Source organism: Fusarium pseudograminearum, chromosome 3, assembly GCF_000303195.2.
Source record: "Fusarium pseudograminearum CS3096 chromosome 3, whole genome shotgun sequence".
NCBI lineage: Eukaryota > Fungi > Ascomycota > Sordariomycetes > Hypocreales > Nectriaceae > Fusarium > Fusarium pseudograminearum.
Window position 1 is genome coordinate 4,121,761 of NC_031953.1, and position 13,381 is coordinate 4,135,141.

The 13,381-nt window shown below is 48.0% G+C and overlaps 6 protein-coding genes across 6 annotated transcripts; 2 read left to right on the forward strand and 4 right to left on the reverse strand.

The window, feature by feature from the left end:
• Positions 1-203: 203 nt before the first annotated feature.
• FPSE_02944 (uncharacterized protein) lies at positions 204-2,168 on the reverse strand (the record flags this gene model as incomplete). Its single annotated transcript, XM_009256063.1, has 4 exons — positions 204-286; positions 341-1,602; positions 1,737-1,953; positions 2,015-2,168. The coding sequence occupies 4 exons, from the start codon at positions 2,166-2,168 to the stop codon at positions 204-206; spliced, it is 1,716 nt and encodes a 571-aa protein (XP_009254338.1).
• A 2,037-nt stretch (positions 2,169-4,205) lies between these two features.
• On the forward strand, positions 4,206-5,216 carry FPSE_02943 (uncharacterized protein; the record flags this gene model as incomplete). The annotated part of the gene is made up of 4 exons (XM_009256062.1): positions 4,206-4,632; positions 4,689-4,775; positions 4,868-4,952; positions 5,003-5,216. 4 exons carry the CDS (start codon positions 4,206-4,208, stop codon positions 5,214-5,216), a joined length of 813 nt encoding a protein of 270 aa, XP_009254337.1.
• Positions 5,217-5,267: 51 nt separating this feature from the next.
• Positions 5,268-7,735, reverse strand: FPSE_02942 (uncharacterized protein; the record flags this gene model as incomplete). The annotated part of the gene is made up of 7 exons (XM_009256061.1): positions 5,268-5,553; positions 5,606-5,690; positions 5,745-6,596; positions 6,645-6,706; positions 6,757-7,118; positions 7,175-7,345; positions 7,514-7,735. 7 exons carry the CDS (start codon positions 7,733-7,735, stop codon positions 5,268-5,270), a joined length of 2,040 nt encoding a protein of 679 aa, XP_009254336.1.
• A 792-nt stretch (positions 7,736-8,527) lies between these two features.
• FPSE_02941 (uncharacterized protein) lies at positions 8,528-9,789 on the forward strand (the record flags this gene model as incomplete). Its single annotated transcript, XM_009256060.1, has 4 exons — positions 8,528-8,939; positions 9,001-9,155; positions 9,210-9,567; positions 9,617-9,789. 4 exons carry the CDS (start codon positions 8,528-8,530, stop codon positions 9,787-9,789), a joined length of 1,098 nt encoding a protein of 365 aa, XP_009254335.1.
• A 208-nt stretch (positions 9,790-9,997) lies between these two features.
• FPSE_02940 (uncharacterized protein) lies at positions 9,998-10,620 on the reverse strand (the record flags this gene model as incomplete). The annotated part of the gene is made up of 2 exons (XM_009256059.1): positions 9,998-10,168; positions 10,216-10,620. 2 exons carry the CDS (start codon positions 10,618-10,620, stop codon positions 9,998-10,000), a joined length of 576 nt encoding a protein of 191 aa, XP_009254334.1.
• Positions 10,621-11,267: 647 nt separating this feature from the next.
• FPSE_02939 (uncharacterized protein) lies at positions 11,268-13,297 on the reverse strand (the record flags this gene model as incomplete). Its single annotated transcript, XM_009256058.1, has 3 exons — positions 11,268-11,638; positions 11,690-12,235; positions 12,988-13,297. 3 exons carry the CDS (start codon positions 13,295-13,297, stop codon positions 11,268-11,270), a joined length of 1,227 nt encoding a protein of 408 aa, XP_009254333.1.
• Between the last annotated feature and the right edge of the window lie 84 nt (positions 13,298-13,381).

A 13,381-nucleotide genomic window follows, 5' to 3' on the forward strand; every position in this document is an offset into this window, starting at 1 on the left:
AATTAGTGCTAAATCACCTGTTTAATAACACATTTATGACAACTTTAGGGTTATCTACAGCTATGCCACCAAAGGAAACCAGACCCATCATCTCAAGCGCCCATCTCATAGCCTGTATGTTCATTAAGAGAAAAGAATATCTAAATTACCTATGTCCAAGAGACCATCCGTAATACTGGCCTCGTCTCGTGTTACTTCGTCACTCATTGCTCACGTAGTTGGTTCGTCCCCAAGCCAACTAGCTCAAACATTATGGGGATTATAGCCACTGCAAACCAAGCAATACCTAGCAAGAGGTCAGTTGTTATCACTTTGCACAGAGGAAACAAGGAAAACTTACCAGTGTAGACGACAAGCTTGGTCACAACCTCGACGTCATATCGTACACGGGGCTTGATCAACTGCGAGAACATCTCCCTTTCACCCAACCTGTCTTCTGGGCTCGTAACAAAAATACCGACCCGGTCGTCCTCGGCGGAAGGTGTCATCACGACCTCGCCGGTTCCCATCATTTGCTCATACTCGACGATACGATTGGGCTGCGAACCAGAAGTCTGGGCACCCTTTCCAGAGTGATCCTCGTGTGTGTTCTGCAGCTCAACGTTGCTCGACTTGCTATTCAGGCTATGGTTGCTGCTGACGCTTTCACGTCGCTTGCGCTCCCTATAAGCCAAGGTCTCATAGGCATCCGCAGCACTCTGAGGTCCGATTGACACAGAGCGACCTCGGGTTGTGGGGTTTCGGATACTCTCAACCATACGTGGGAAGTCGGAGGGCGAAGGGAAAAGAGTATCGATACGAGAGCCTGCCGGGACCGTCTTGTATTTGCTGGCAGGAGTGAAGAATCGCCGAGGCATGTTCATGCCAACTTGCTCAATGATTCGGAACAAATGAGGCAAAAGTCCAAGTAGCAAGGGTTTCATGGTTTCGCGCCAGAGAAAGACAACCAAAACGCCAAATACGATTCTTGCAACATTGGCGATTAAGCCCAAGTGTGTAATATCCACAGCTCCTCCGCCATGCGCATGAGTCTCCCAAGGGTCAATTGAAATCTTGCCGTATGTCCAAGTGCCAAACTCGAGACCAATGAGGACGCCAGCGAAGGCAACACTATCGTCATAACACGGACAATCGTCAGCCGGTTCAGGATGGATGCGCACAAGAACCAGGATAATTAAAGCGGCCACAAAAGGTGCAATCCAGGAACTCGAGTGCATGTATTCGTCGAGAGGAGGTCCGTAGTAGAATTCAAGGAGAGAGATGGCAGCACCCATGATTGATCCAATAATGACATCCAAAAAGCCGTGCATTCCACAATAGAGACGCCCGAATATGATCGAGGCAGCGTAAAAGTATGAGAGGCATTCCAATGCAAATTTTGTGGTCGGGGGAAGCGTGTTCTCGGGACTGCGCAATATTAGAAGCGCATAGACGGCAACAGAGACGGCATTGGCGCTATGGGTTGAAGGGAAACCATATTCGAGGGCGGCAGAACCGGACATTGTAATTCGGTGTAAAGGAGGTGACAGCGGGCGTGGAAGAGAGTAAAAGTCCTTGATGAAGCCGGTCCAAAATACTCCAAGGGCAAGAATGTGAACGAGTCTATACGTGGAATCATGTCAGCGCTGCTATCACCATGCAGTACAATGCCAGGACTCAGCCTGCACTGCAACCACAACAAACCACCATGCGGCACAGCTTAACGAATGCGCACACTTGGTTATGATCTGACTTACCCTTTTCCAAAGGCGGCATATCCGCACCAGAAGCAAATGGGCAAACCGATCATGAAGAAGGTATGCGTTCCAAGGTTGGCTGTGATAGCAAAGTAACTATCGAGAGCTGGAGTTCGCATCTTCTCCTGCATCCAGGCAAGGTAGGGAGTCTCCCATCGGATCAGGGGCAGCAACTGCTGGCGCAGGTCGTATCGCCATTTCGGCAGAGCGCGTTTGTCTGTAAGACGAGGGGAATCAGCAAGGCTCGAGGCGCAAGAGAGGCTGCGGAGAGTATGTACAGTGATCAAGACTCCTCAGACCAGCATCGGGGACATCGTCGCCTTTGGCATGTCCGTTTGACGTAGGCAGGACCGTTGCGGTTGTGGTAGTGACAGCGTTTGCGTTTACGGTTGCAGTAAGCGATGGCGGGGCATCGCGTCGAGGGTCGCTCATGATTCTGCGACGGTGGAAGAAGACGAAGAGAGGAGGGGTCAATTGCGACAAGGACGAAATCGAGGACGAGGACGAAACATTGAAGACAAAAATGCTACCAAAGACGAAAGAGTTGAAGGAAGAGCACGAGGGCAGCCTGAAATTTGAATGGACAGGCAAACAAACACCCTGGCTGAGGAGGGAGTTGTAACAGGTAAGGTTAATTGATGCAATGTAGAGGTAGGTAGTAGTTAGTGAGTACTAAGGCAGTGAGAGTTTGAAGTGGAGATTACTCCAACGATGTGCCGATATATGTATGAGGTGGTTTACGACCTAGAGATATGGATGCAACATAATTAGACTTGCAAAGATTTAAGGATCAAGCAAAAGACACGGGGACAACCATAAATTATGTGTCAGCATCGATGTGTTACTGTATCCAATAATGGTTACATTACATATACTACTTACCACCTATACACAGTTGGTAGATTGGATGGATGACTGTGCCTTCATTGCCTGAATATCCCATCCCAGTTTGGATAAACAGCTTCATTCATGTACTACCGTTTACTCTTCAATGCTTGGCGCACACAAATTACAAAGATACTAGAAAATGCAAAGACCGTACGAAATCAAAATCTGAACTACGGATCGTTCTCCATGTTAAACTCTCACGGTTCTCCGCCACCAACCCCTGCTGGTCTCATCAAAGCCAAAGACATCTAATCAACTACATATCGTTTCCTGGCTCCAGGATATAAGAAGAAACCCCATCAACAGACGAAGCAGAGGATTTTGTAGTGCCCGATTTCTGCCTCTCATCTGGCAGGAAGCTGGAGGCTCTGTCCCTTTCTCTGCCTCTGGCCTCTGCCCAGCGAGCAGTTGGCGGACAGGCTCCTTCCCTCTTGGTCCGGAGCTGTTCCCGTCACAACAGATGAAATTTACCCTTCAGCTACCATGTCAGTGAGTTCCAGCATTAGTAGGTACTAAGTATTTCTGATTGTGCGGGATGGCAAGGCTGTACAGAATAAGTATTGCTGAACGGTAATGGAGCAATCTTTCTGCTACATCATCTTCCTTGTGGATGTCTTGTATGGTACAGAGTACTAAGGTAGATACGTAGGTAGGTAGGTACTATGGAAGGCACGATATTCAAACTTGCTTAGATCCTATCAATCAATATTGTAGCTTGGGAAAGACGCAATGGTTCATGTGGAAGGACTGCGACGACGAAGTCTACTAGAACCTGGAATCAAGGCTCTTCAAGATTGTGGCTTGGGCAACATTACCTAGGTACCTACCTATATATACGATGCTACCAAAGAGACTCTTGCCCCCTGCGTCAATCCAAAGGAGCATATGGTATTGGGAGAACGTGCATAATTTTTTATTAGGAGCGTAAGATTCACCGTTCGAACCCCACAGTGATACAAGTTCTGGTCTTTTTTCTTTCTTTCTTTTGTCCCTTATCATTTTTAATAGGGCTTAGTAGGATAGCGTCAAGTAAGTATTTCAGCGATTGAGTGTCATCAACACAAGAGTACAGGCGACACATTTAAATACACAGTTAAATCACGCGATTACCATGACATTAAGTAAGGGCAAGGTCATCGAGCTCTACCAAGAAAGGTCAATGGCTTGTCTATCAAGGGTTTTACGTATTGCTCAAGTCGTCCCTCGGGATATCGTGACAACCAGATACCGTGGTAGAACGTCTTCATAGTTACGATGCAAAAGTGGAGGGATGTGTGCTCGATTAAGTTGCCCAAGGTAGTAACTATGACATGTGTCCAGCCAGGGACCGATCGCTTGGCCAGGATGCCAACACTGTGGCGTCGGATCACTCGTAGTAAATACACAATTGAACAACATCAAATAGAAAGAGAATCAAAAGTCTTTCAATTCTATGTAAACAAGTATAACGTAGATTTAAGTGTTAATGTTCACGTTGACAGCCTATGTCAGTAAGTGGCCAATTCTTAACAGCTAGGCGTATCTTCGTTTAACAAGCTCAACCTCGAAATTTCACAACATCACCAACTCACTCCTTCAACAATGTCCTTCAGCCTCCGCGGTAAACACTGCGTCATTACCGGAGCCACCGGCGCAATCGGTTCCCGTATAGCGATTGCGTTTGCCCAACGTGGCTCCGTCGTCACCCTCCTCAGCCGATCTGCACCAGATGCCCGGCTCAGCCTCGAACACCAACTCACTCCGTATAAGCCGGAGCAGGACCGCAAAGACATGGGCGACGAGTTCCCAGAGGCGCACCGTTTTATGCGCCTAGACGCTACCAAACCTTCCACGTTCAAGGGTTTCTTTGGTTCCTCTGTTGGTCCTGTTGATGTCCTCGTTAACTGTGCTGGCGTTAGCCAGACTTCGTTCATCAAGAGGACTTCTGACGAGGATATTCAAAATATTCTCAACACAAACCTTCAGTCTGCAATTCTTGCTTCCAAATACGCCAAGATGAACCCACATGGTGTGTCATATGAGATCCATACCTTCAATTTCGTAATCTTACTCTGAACCTCACAGGATGCATCATCAATGTCTCGAGTCTTATGGCTAACAAAAATGGAGCTGGTGCTTCAGTGTATGCCGCATCAAAGGCTGGCCTGGTCGGTACGCTTGTCATCTCCCTGTGTTTATGCTACATGAGAGCCCAAACTATTATACATATCAAAAATCAATCCGCTCACTCCATATCCTCGCAGCTTTCACCCGTGCCCTAGCTACCGAGTATAGTCCTCGCTCCATTCGCGTCAACGCCTTGCTACCTGGTTGGATAGCTAGTCCAATGTGGGATCGTGAGTTTATCCTTCCTTTCGCCTTGTCAAAACACGTTTTAGGCGCCTGTCGCCCATGTGGGAGGAGAGCAATGTTAATGTACAACCCCCTGTTCTAGATCTAAAGCCTGATATTCAGCAACAATACCTCAAGGACTGTCCCCTGCGCCGTGTAGGACAACCTGAAGAAGTGGCGGACGCTGCTGTCTTCCTGGCGACGAATCGTTTCGCAAACAACTGCGTTCTGAACCTCGATGGTGGTTTGAGCGCTGTGTAGTAAAACCTCGAGCCCGCTCATATGCGTACCGTCCTTCACGGTGACAGTTTATCAGTCATCAATAACGATCGCACCTCCATTGACGTGACCTTCGTTTTGGTCCTCGTCAACGTCCACGATCTCGGCCCCTGGCGGCGTAATCTTGACCTTTTTCAGAGGCTGGCCACCATCCTCGGTATGCAGTCTCTTGACCCCCTTGTGCTCAGCATCAACAGCTTCTCCGTTTGTTTCGCCGTTAGAATTCGATTCGGCAGGCTGAGGTTTCTTTGGTCGACGTGGGATTTCTGGCTTGTCTGAGAACTTGGCCTCGACTGGCTTCTTGTCTCCATCCAATGTACTACAACATGTGAGCTTAATCTTAGTCTGTAAGAGCAGATATAATAACGAACCCTTCTTGGATGTTAATGACAACATTCACAAACGTATCTTCGTCATCTTGATCGATGATGGTCAGGAACGAGTCTTTCTTGATACCTAGCATGCTGGTCAGCTTTATACGTATTGCCATGCCTATCATCAAAGTCTTACCAAGGTCGCTCAGTTTCTTTGGTAGGTTCTCATCATCTCCGTCCTCGAAGCATTCGAATAGAGTGCCCACATCGTTGTTTACGACAAATTCTTTACCCTCGTATCCTAGCTTTGATTTGACAATCTCGTCGACGAAGTCCTTGAGGGTGGCACGAGATAGATCTGTAACAACACTGGTGAAGTAAACGCTGCATACTGGACAGTCAGGATTTGGCTCCCGAGACCTGTCCGGGGCCAGGAGTCGAGCGGCCGCGAATGGTGTCAAAAAGACCTCCTTAGACTGTGCATATTCCCCCTTCAGAACCCTGTAGGACTGGAGAACACAGAGTCCAGCCACAATCGCATTTGTTGTAGCAATAGCGGGGATGATGTTGCCGGCCATCTGCTTTGTATCGAATCGAGACTTTTTGTCGATGCCAAAGATATGCGAGCGAATGTTTGCACTCGCCGTCACAAAATCAAGTGTATCGATATCATCCTTGTCAAAGCTGAGTGTAGGCTCAGGATCTTCAGATGCCTTGTTCTTCTTGAGCTCAAGAATCTTCTTACTTAATCGGTCAAGGCTGTCGTTAAAGACCACGAGACTCTCTTCCAGTGACCACACTCGCTGGTCGTCTTCGAGAAGCATATTTTTGTTGGCCATGGCGTCGCTAGCTTGTGCGAGAACGGTCTCGTACTTAAGGGGCTCGGGGGCTCGTCGCGATGTCCACATGTCCTCAACAGAACGTAGTCGTTCGATATCAGCATCGAATACCTTGTCAAAGAGCATCTGTGGGAACTCGGATGTGCCAGTAGCATCTCTGATTTGTTTGAGAGCTGCAGATTCCTTCTTCAGTTCCTCAATCTCCTTGGCTTTTGTCTATAAGCATGTGCTACTCATCGGCGGTGCAGCTAACTTACCATTGTCAGCGTCGGTCGAGTGATCAAAGGCCGCCTGATCTTCGCTTGTGCCAAATATTTCACTACGAGTTTTCGTTAGTAGCATTTCAAGCGTCCTGATGTAATTACGTACTTGAGTAGGTAGCTTTTACCCCAGACAATGCAGTGGATAGGTTGGCTGGGTGTGCTACGAATTGTGCACACAGGGAAAGACTTGGGTGCTTCTTTAGGAGTACAGTCGTAGCATGCGGTCACACCCTTCTTGATGACCTGCACCTGGCCGTTGAATCCCGTCGTGCCACTTTCGATCAGTGGTACATCAGATGCCAAACACATCTTGTTCACGTGTCTGCGAGCTTCGAGATTGTCCAGGGCATTAAAGGCAATGCGAAACTGTTGAAACCATGCTACGGTGAATTCGTCATCCTTGATGTTGGCGTGGTGCGCGACAATTTTCACATTCGGGTTGAATCGTTGTGCCGCCTCCTTGGCTACCTGTGCATCTGTGAGTATTCAACCAACCCCCGAGTATCGCGAGAAGAATGACGCACTAGTGCCTTGGACTTTTTGATGTGTTCGTGTCGGAAGAGGAATTGTCGGTTCAAGTTGGAAAGATCGATGGTATCGAGATCGACAATGTGGATTTCGCCATAACCAGTGAGAACAAGGTTCTTGAGCAGCTCGCAACCAATTCCACCGGCACCGACCATGAGCACGCGAGCCTGCGCATTCCTGATTAGTTCTGAAGACAAATAAATATGATATCACACGGCCGTATGCTGTGCACCTCATTCTCCCATGCGTCGCTTCCGAGCATCGTATCGCGTTGGAATCCGACATGGAATCAGGGCGCAGAGGCAGAAAGTTGGTTCCGTGAATGGCAAACATACCTGTTTGATTGAGGTGTTGAGTGATGCGCCGAGGGACTGCTGGTTGTGTCTATCGCGCGTGATTGTTGGCGGGCGTCTTTGGGGCGCGTTCTCGGAGGAAACAGTCTGTTTCTTCGCTTGTTGTTGTGTTTGCGGTTGCTGCGCAGATGCTGGAGCTGCAGCTGAAGATGCCGTCGCAGGTTGTGTCTGGGCCGGAGCCTGGTCGGCGCTCGTCGTATCCATCGTTATCGCTGTCGCTCAGTGTACGCGAAAATAAGAATAAAAAGAAAGTAGGGGCCCGGTGCGAGGGCTGCGCATGCGCTTGGGGCTGATGCGCTCTATTTACGTTCGTGGAGTCGCAAAGAATCGCGGATAGTTGAAGGTGGGAGGTTGGATTAGATGTTGGATGTTAGTGGTGAGAGAGCTAAGATAGAGCACCCAGCAGCAGTGCAAGGTTCTGTGGCGACCAATCAAATACAGTCATCATAGTGAATCGAGCTTCTAAAGCCGGGAATCTCGAGCAAATTCCAGGTTTCTAATTGGGCTACGTCAAAAGTGGATACCTTTGTGAATGTTGCAGGCTTCATGACTTCGATGGTAGGACGACGGAGTTGCACTGGAATAGGCTGTTGAGAGTGATAGTGACATGCAGCTGCAGGCAAACAAAGTAATGGACATAATAGCAAAAGAAAGTTCACTCTTGTTAGCTATTTAGTTACTAGCAAGCCAATCGGTTACCTCCAGAAACGTCCGTATACAAATTATGATCCAATCGACTTGTTTTTCTGTTTCAGCCATGGCAATCGGTCGGGCAATAAGAGCTCCATGGGCACTGCGGCCCCGGGGACCCTTCGGGTAGGGGAAAAAAAAAATTAAAGGGACCTGTCTGATACTCAAAGTCTAGACCGAATGATTCAGACAAAGAAACCTTGAGCCATACTCACTTTTCAACGTTTATTTTCCCACGCTTCCCTCTTTCATTTGACTTTCTCTCTTTCATCGCTCTTTTGAACGTGACAACAAATTTTTGTAACCATGTCTGACGACGAAGTTGACACTGAGCTTCTTGAACTCCTGCGTCAGCACCTTCAGGGGAAGGTTGAAATACATGATGAGCCCGAAACCGGCGTTCTCCAAAGCGCTGAATATGTCTACGATAGCTGTATCGACGTAGCTGTCGATATGCGTGCCTCAAAAAAGGCAGCCGAGAACATATACAAACAAATGCAGCAAAAAAGTTATTCAACTGCTACCTGGTCAGAGCACGAACTTCACCCCAAAGCAAAGGACGAAAGTACGGTCAACTTCATCTTCACCATGGACTTGCTAAACTTTTCTTTCTGGTCCGAATTACCTGACGATGAGAGATTTGCCATTGAGTACCGTGGAAAGAAGTGGACTGGTTATTGGAGTTTGGTAGCAGCTCTTCAAAGGGCTCTTGATGAGAGTAAGTACTAGCCCTTGTTCATGGTGACTCACCAACAGTAAGACTGACATCTTCACCAAAGACATTCCCATTACGGACCCATTCTATTGGCAAAATGAACAGGAGTGTACCCTTGAATCCCTTAGACGTGTCTTTAGATCATGCACTGAAGAGGAGATTCCACTACTTGAGGAACGCTTAGACTGCCTTCGAGAAGCAGGACAGGTCCTCTGTAAAGTAAACTCACGACAACTAAATCGGTATTTTTAAAGCCTTACTAACAGTTTCCAGTACTATGATGGCGCTGTTATAGAGCTAGTTTATGCAGCTGATGGTTCTGCGGCTCGCCTGGTAAACTTGCTGGCTCAAGACTTCAACTGCTTTCGCGATGAGCATCGTTACGAGGACGGCAAGATGATTCGCTTAATGAAAAGAGCTCAAATCCTCGTTGCTGATCTATGGGCATGCTTCAACGGCGAATCGTATGGCGAATTTCGTGACATCGACAAGATCACCATGTTTGCCGATTACCGTATCCCTCAGATCCTCATGACCATGGGAGCCTTGTACTGCTCTCCTAGCATCGCAGCGGCTATCAATGATAAGAAGATGATAGAGAGCGGGTGCGCATGGGAACTGCAAATACGAGGTAAGTTGACCCATCCATCTTTTCGAGACTATCCGCTGAACCAAAATAGCATGCAGTATCTGGTGTGTCGAATTGATTCGACGCGAAATCCTACGCCAGCACCCTGACGCTCATGTCAACGCCATCCTTATAGACTTTTTCCTCTATGACAGCATGAAGGAATTAGAAGCAGCTGGGAAAGAGCCTATTCCACACCATCGAACAAGGAGTATTTGGTATTAGACAAGGGCCGCAAGGTCTGCTATCTAGATTTCCGGTGTGTTTTACAAAGCTTGTTGGTGTTTGGGTCATAGATATCTCTTTTAACAAGCTTCAGTTGGGCTTATAGAACAAAAAAGACAATAGATGAAGCCACATCGGCATGAAAACAACATTCTCCCAAACGCCCTGCTCCTTCCAACGCATATCAGTGAAAAGATGATGAGGCAAATCAAGTTTCCACGGCAATGGAGTTGAGGATCTCGTCCATATGTGCCGTTTCAATTTGGTCGTTCCCCTTGCTCTCTTCTTTCATGAGGACAGCGAGAACCTCAATGGGAGGGTTAAGTCCCAGACGGTCCGCCCGCTTCCAGCGCTTCATGCGAGGCATGCCGATACAGGGCTATGTGTATTAGTTTGGGGGTAGCGACGACGGTCGAGCCGACTTACACCGTATTGTGAGCTCACGTCGAAATATCGAAGAACTCTCTCATTTTGGGATACGTCTTGCTGGTGTAGGCGAGGAGTAGACCATTGCTTTTCAATGGACTTCCAGTACTTTTTGATTTGCGCATCCGTGACCTTTTCTGCTTGCAGCTCCAACTCAGACTTGACAGGCTCTGGGGCTGCCTCAAGCTCCGCAACCGCGGGCTCGTCGTCGACAATGTCATCTGTCTCTTTCTCCTTTACAAGCTGACTGGGATCAATCTTGCTAACAGAAGGTGAAATGATAGACTTCTTGGTGTTCTTCGGCACAGGCTTTGTCACTTTATTTGAGAAGCTGAGAGTTGACTGTTTCTTGGCGGGCAGGCCCCTGCTGCGAGCGCTGGCAGCGGATCGTCGAGTGGTGGGCATGGTGGACTCGGTTTCCGAAGCGAGATGGTACTTCAAGGTAGGTGGATGACACTGGATGGTGTTAAGTGAAGAATAAAAGAACGCAACCGAGCAACAGTTAATTTAGTTGGTAAAAACTAATCAGCAGAAATCATAACTTGTGTGAATAGGTAAATAGATGTTTTATGCAGTTGATGGTGATTAGTTCAGATTGTAATTGATGATTAACAGCCGTTAGTCTACAGGGTCAACGACAACGCTCTAGTCAACGTTGAATGGGAAAGTATGACGGAGTGCAAGCCTTGAGATTGGCGGGGCAACGCCATATGCAGCGCGAGATCACGTGCGTTGCATCATCTCGTTGCTAGGTACCTAGCCAACCTCCTCTACAGTGACTCTTGGTGTATATTCTAGAAATAGTAGTTCATGTTATGAAGTAGACGAGATTGGTGGACATCAATTATGTAACTTGGATATTTCTTTGTTTGGTTAGGTGACTATCGAACTCCAAGCTTAGGAGTCAGGTTGTCTGATGATCCTAGCGTACCAAGACAAATATTTCACAGGCCTGGTTGAATGTCTTGCTATCATAGTCAATTCGAGTTCCGTTTATTGGTTTTATGTTGAAGCTCATCGCTCATGAAACGCAGTATTATGTGACTTCATCATCAACCTCCAGTGGCCTCCCGGTAGAAGGAGAGGCTTCTGTTTGCACCAGCGGTGCAAAACATTTCACTTCTGACAGTCTTTGGCAGCCATTTCACAGACCAGAGAGCCTTGTCCGTCTCGCTGTGTGTCGCAACGCATGTAGTGCGCTCAATTGACCAGACCTTGACCTTTCCATCCATAGATCCACTCAAAAGGTATTCTCCAGTGTCGCTCCAGTCAAGGGACGTGATCCATGAAGAGTGACCGGTCAGGTTTCCAATATGCTCTCCATGCTTCATGTCGTAAATAGCGATGATGCCAGCATCTCCTGCTGCCGCAAGTCGGGTGTTGCCTGGAGAAAAGGCAACTGATCGCACAGGCTTCGCGAGACCTTGAGGATTGTGTCAGCAAAAAGACAATAAAATGAGTTCAAATAACTCACCAGAGAGTGAATACAAGACTCGTCCTGTGTCGTTGTTGAAGATGTAGACAGATCCGTTCTGATGTCCGCTGGCAGTGAATTTGCCATCTCGGCTCAAGTCCACAGACATGCCAAAGCTGCCTGACCCAGCGCTTCCAGTCTCGTACTCTCGGATCTTGGGCTTCTTCTCATCAACGATATCCCATACATTGATTCGTCCGTCATTGGTTGTGGTAGCAAGGTAGGAGCCGTCTTCGCTCAGCGCCAATGCCCAGGCCTCGCCAGGCTTCGTCGAAGCCCCTGCAATCTCACCACTAAGACTCCATTCACCAGTGTCATTGTCGACCTTCCAAGTCTTCACTTCGCCTCCGAAGCCGGCACTAGCTGCAACATTGCCGTTCCGTGAAGCGCACACGTGGTGGCATCCGAGCTTGTGAGCATCTGAAATGGATTGCTTGAGCGGGAATGAAGGATCAGTGGTGTCATGAATGTGTAGTGTGGAAGAGCCGCTGCCTGATATCACAGCTTTGGGCGTGGTCGCAATAGAGAAGATGTCGGTGATGTGGGCTATGCGCTCTCAGTAAGTTGGTGCTTCAAGACAAGGTGCTGCGTCTCGTCACCCCGCGGCGGGGAGGTCATGCTCACCATTATCCACGGTATGCGTGGTCAAGTATTGTTTCGACTGTTAAAATTAGTTACTGTCTCTGGCATTTTGACTCTTCTTCATCAGTGCTTACCATAACTTCCACCTCGTTTCAAAGAGCGTGTTTTCTTCACTTTTTAGGATGACGTTGTGTATGAATGAAAGTACTTGACTGGGGTGAGTCGAAGACCAAAAGCTTGGTGGGGCATCAAAGGGTCATCTACGCAGAGGTCCAGAATCGTGGGAAAGTAGCAACGCATAGCGTTTTGCTCAATGCTAAGAACAGAGGGATATTGGGAGAATGTTAGAAGGAGGACACGTTACAGGCAGTATTACATTTTAAAGAAGGCCTGGGGCAGGGCATTATATCGTATCACTCTGTCCTTCCAGGCGAAGCCAACACCTTGAAACATTCAACGTTAACCAGAGAGAAATGTTTGGTATAAGCTTTTTTATTGTTCATAATCCTACAAGGCTCAAATGAGCCAAAACGCCCGTGGTATGCATGATCCCATGGTGGCTATACAAACTCTTGTTACAGTAAATCATCAATTCCATTGCCTCTTTTTTATTCTGGCCTGTTATTGGGGTAGTCCTGTCGCCACATTTGCTTCATTTCTACACTCTGTTAGGGCTTATTGTCCATGGCAATATCATAAGCAATCCAACAACATACCTTCAAGACAATGTTGGCATAACCGGTGTGTACGCTTGGGCTGGCCACATCCAGGACAGTTGCACAGGCCGTTTTGGTCCTTGAGCGCCTTGCCCGCCATTTGCCTGTGTCGCTTCCTTGAGTGAGAGACCTTGTTCTTGGGCACAGCTCGTAGCACGGATTCCCAGATATCATCAATGGTGGGGAGATTTAACGAGACACCGGGGATCGCAATCGACAATGTCGGGAAGAGCTTCTGGGTGAATTGTCGGAAAGAGATCGCCGAGATCAAGGGCGTAGAAGAGAGTCGGGGGAGGAGTGCAGCGGCCATCTTGACGAAGAGATAAGTGTGGGTTGTGTTGGGATGTTGGCGATATATCGAATTTGGTGGTGGAGGCGAAGTCAAAATGAAAGA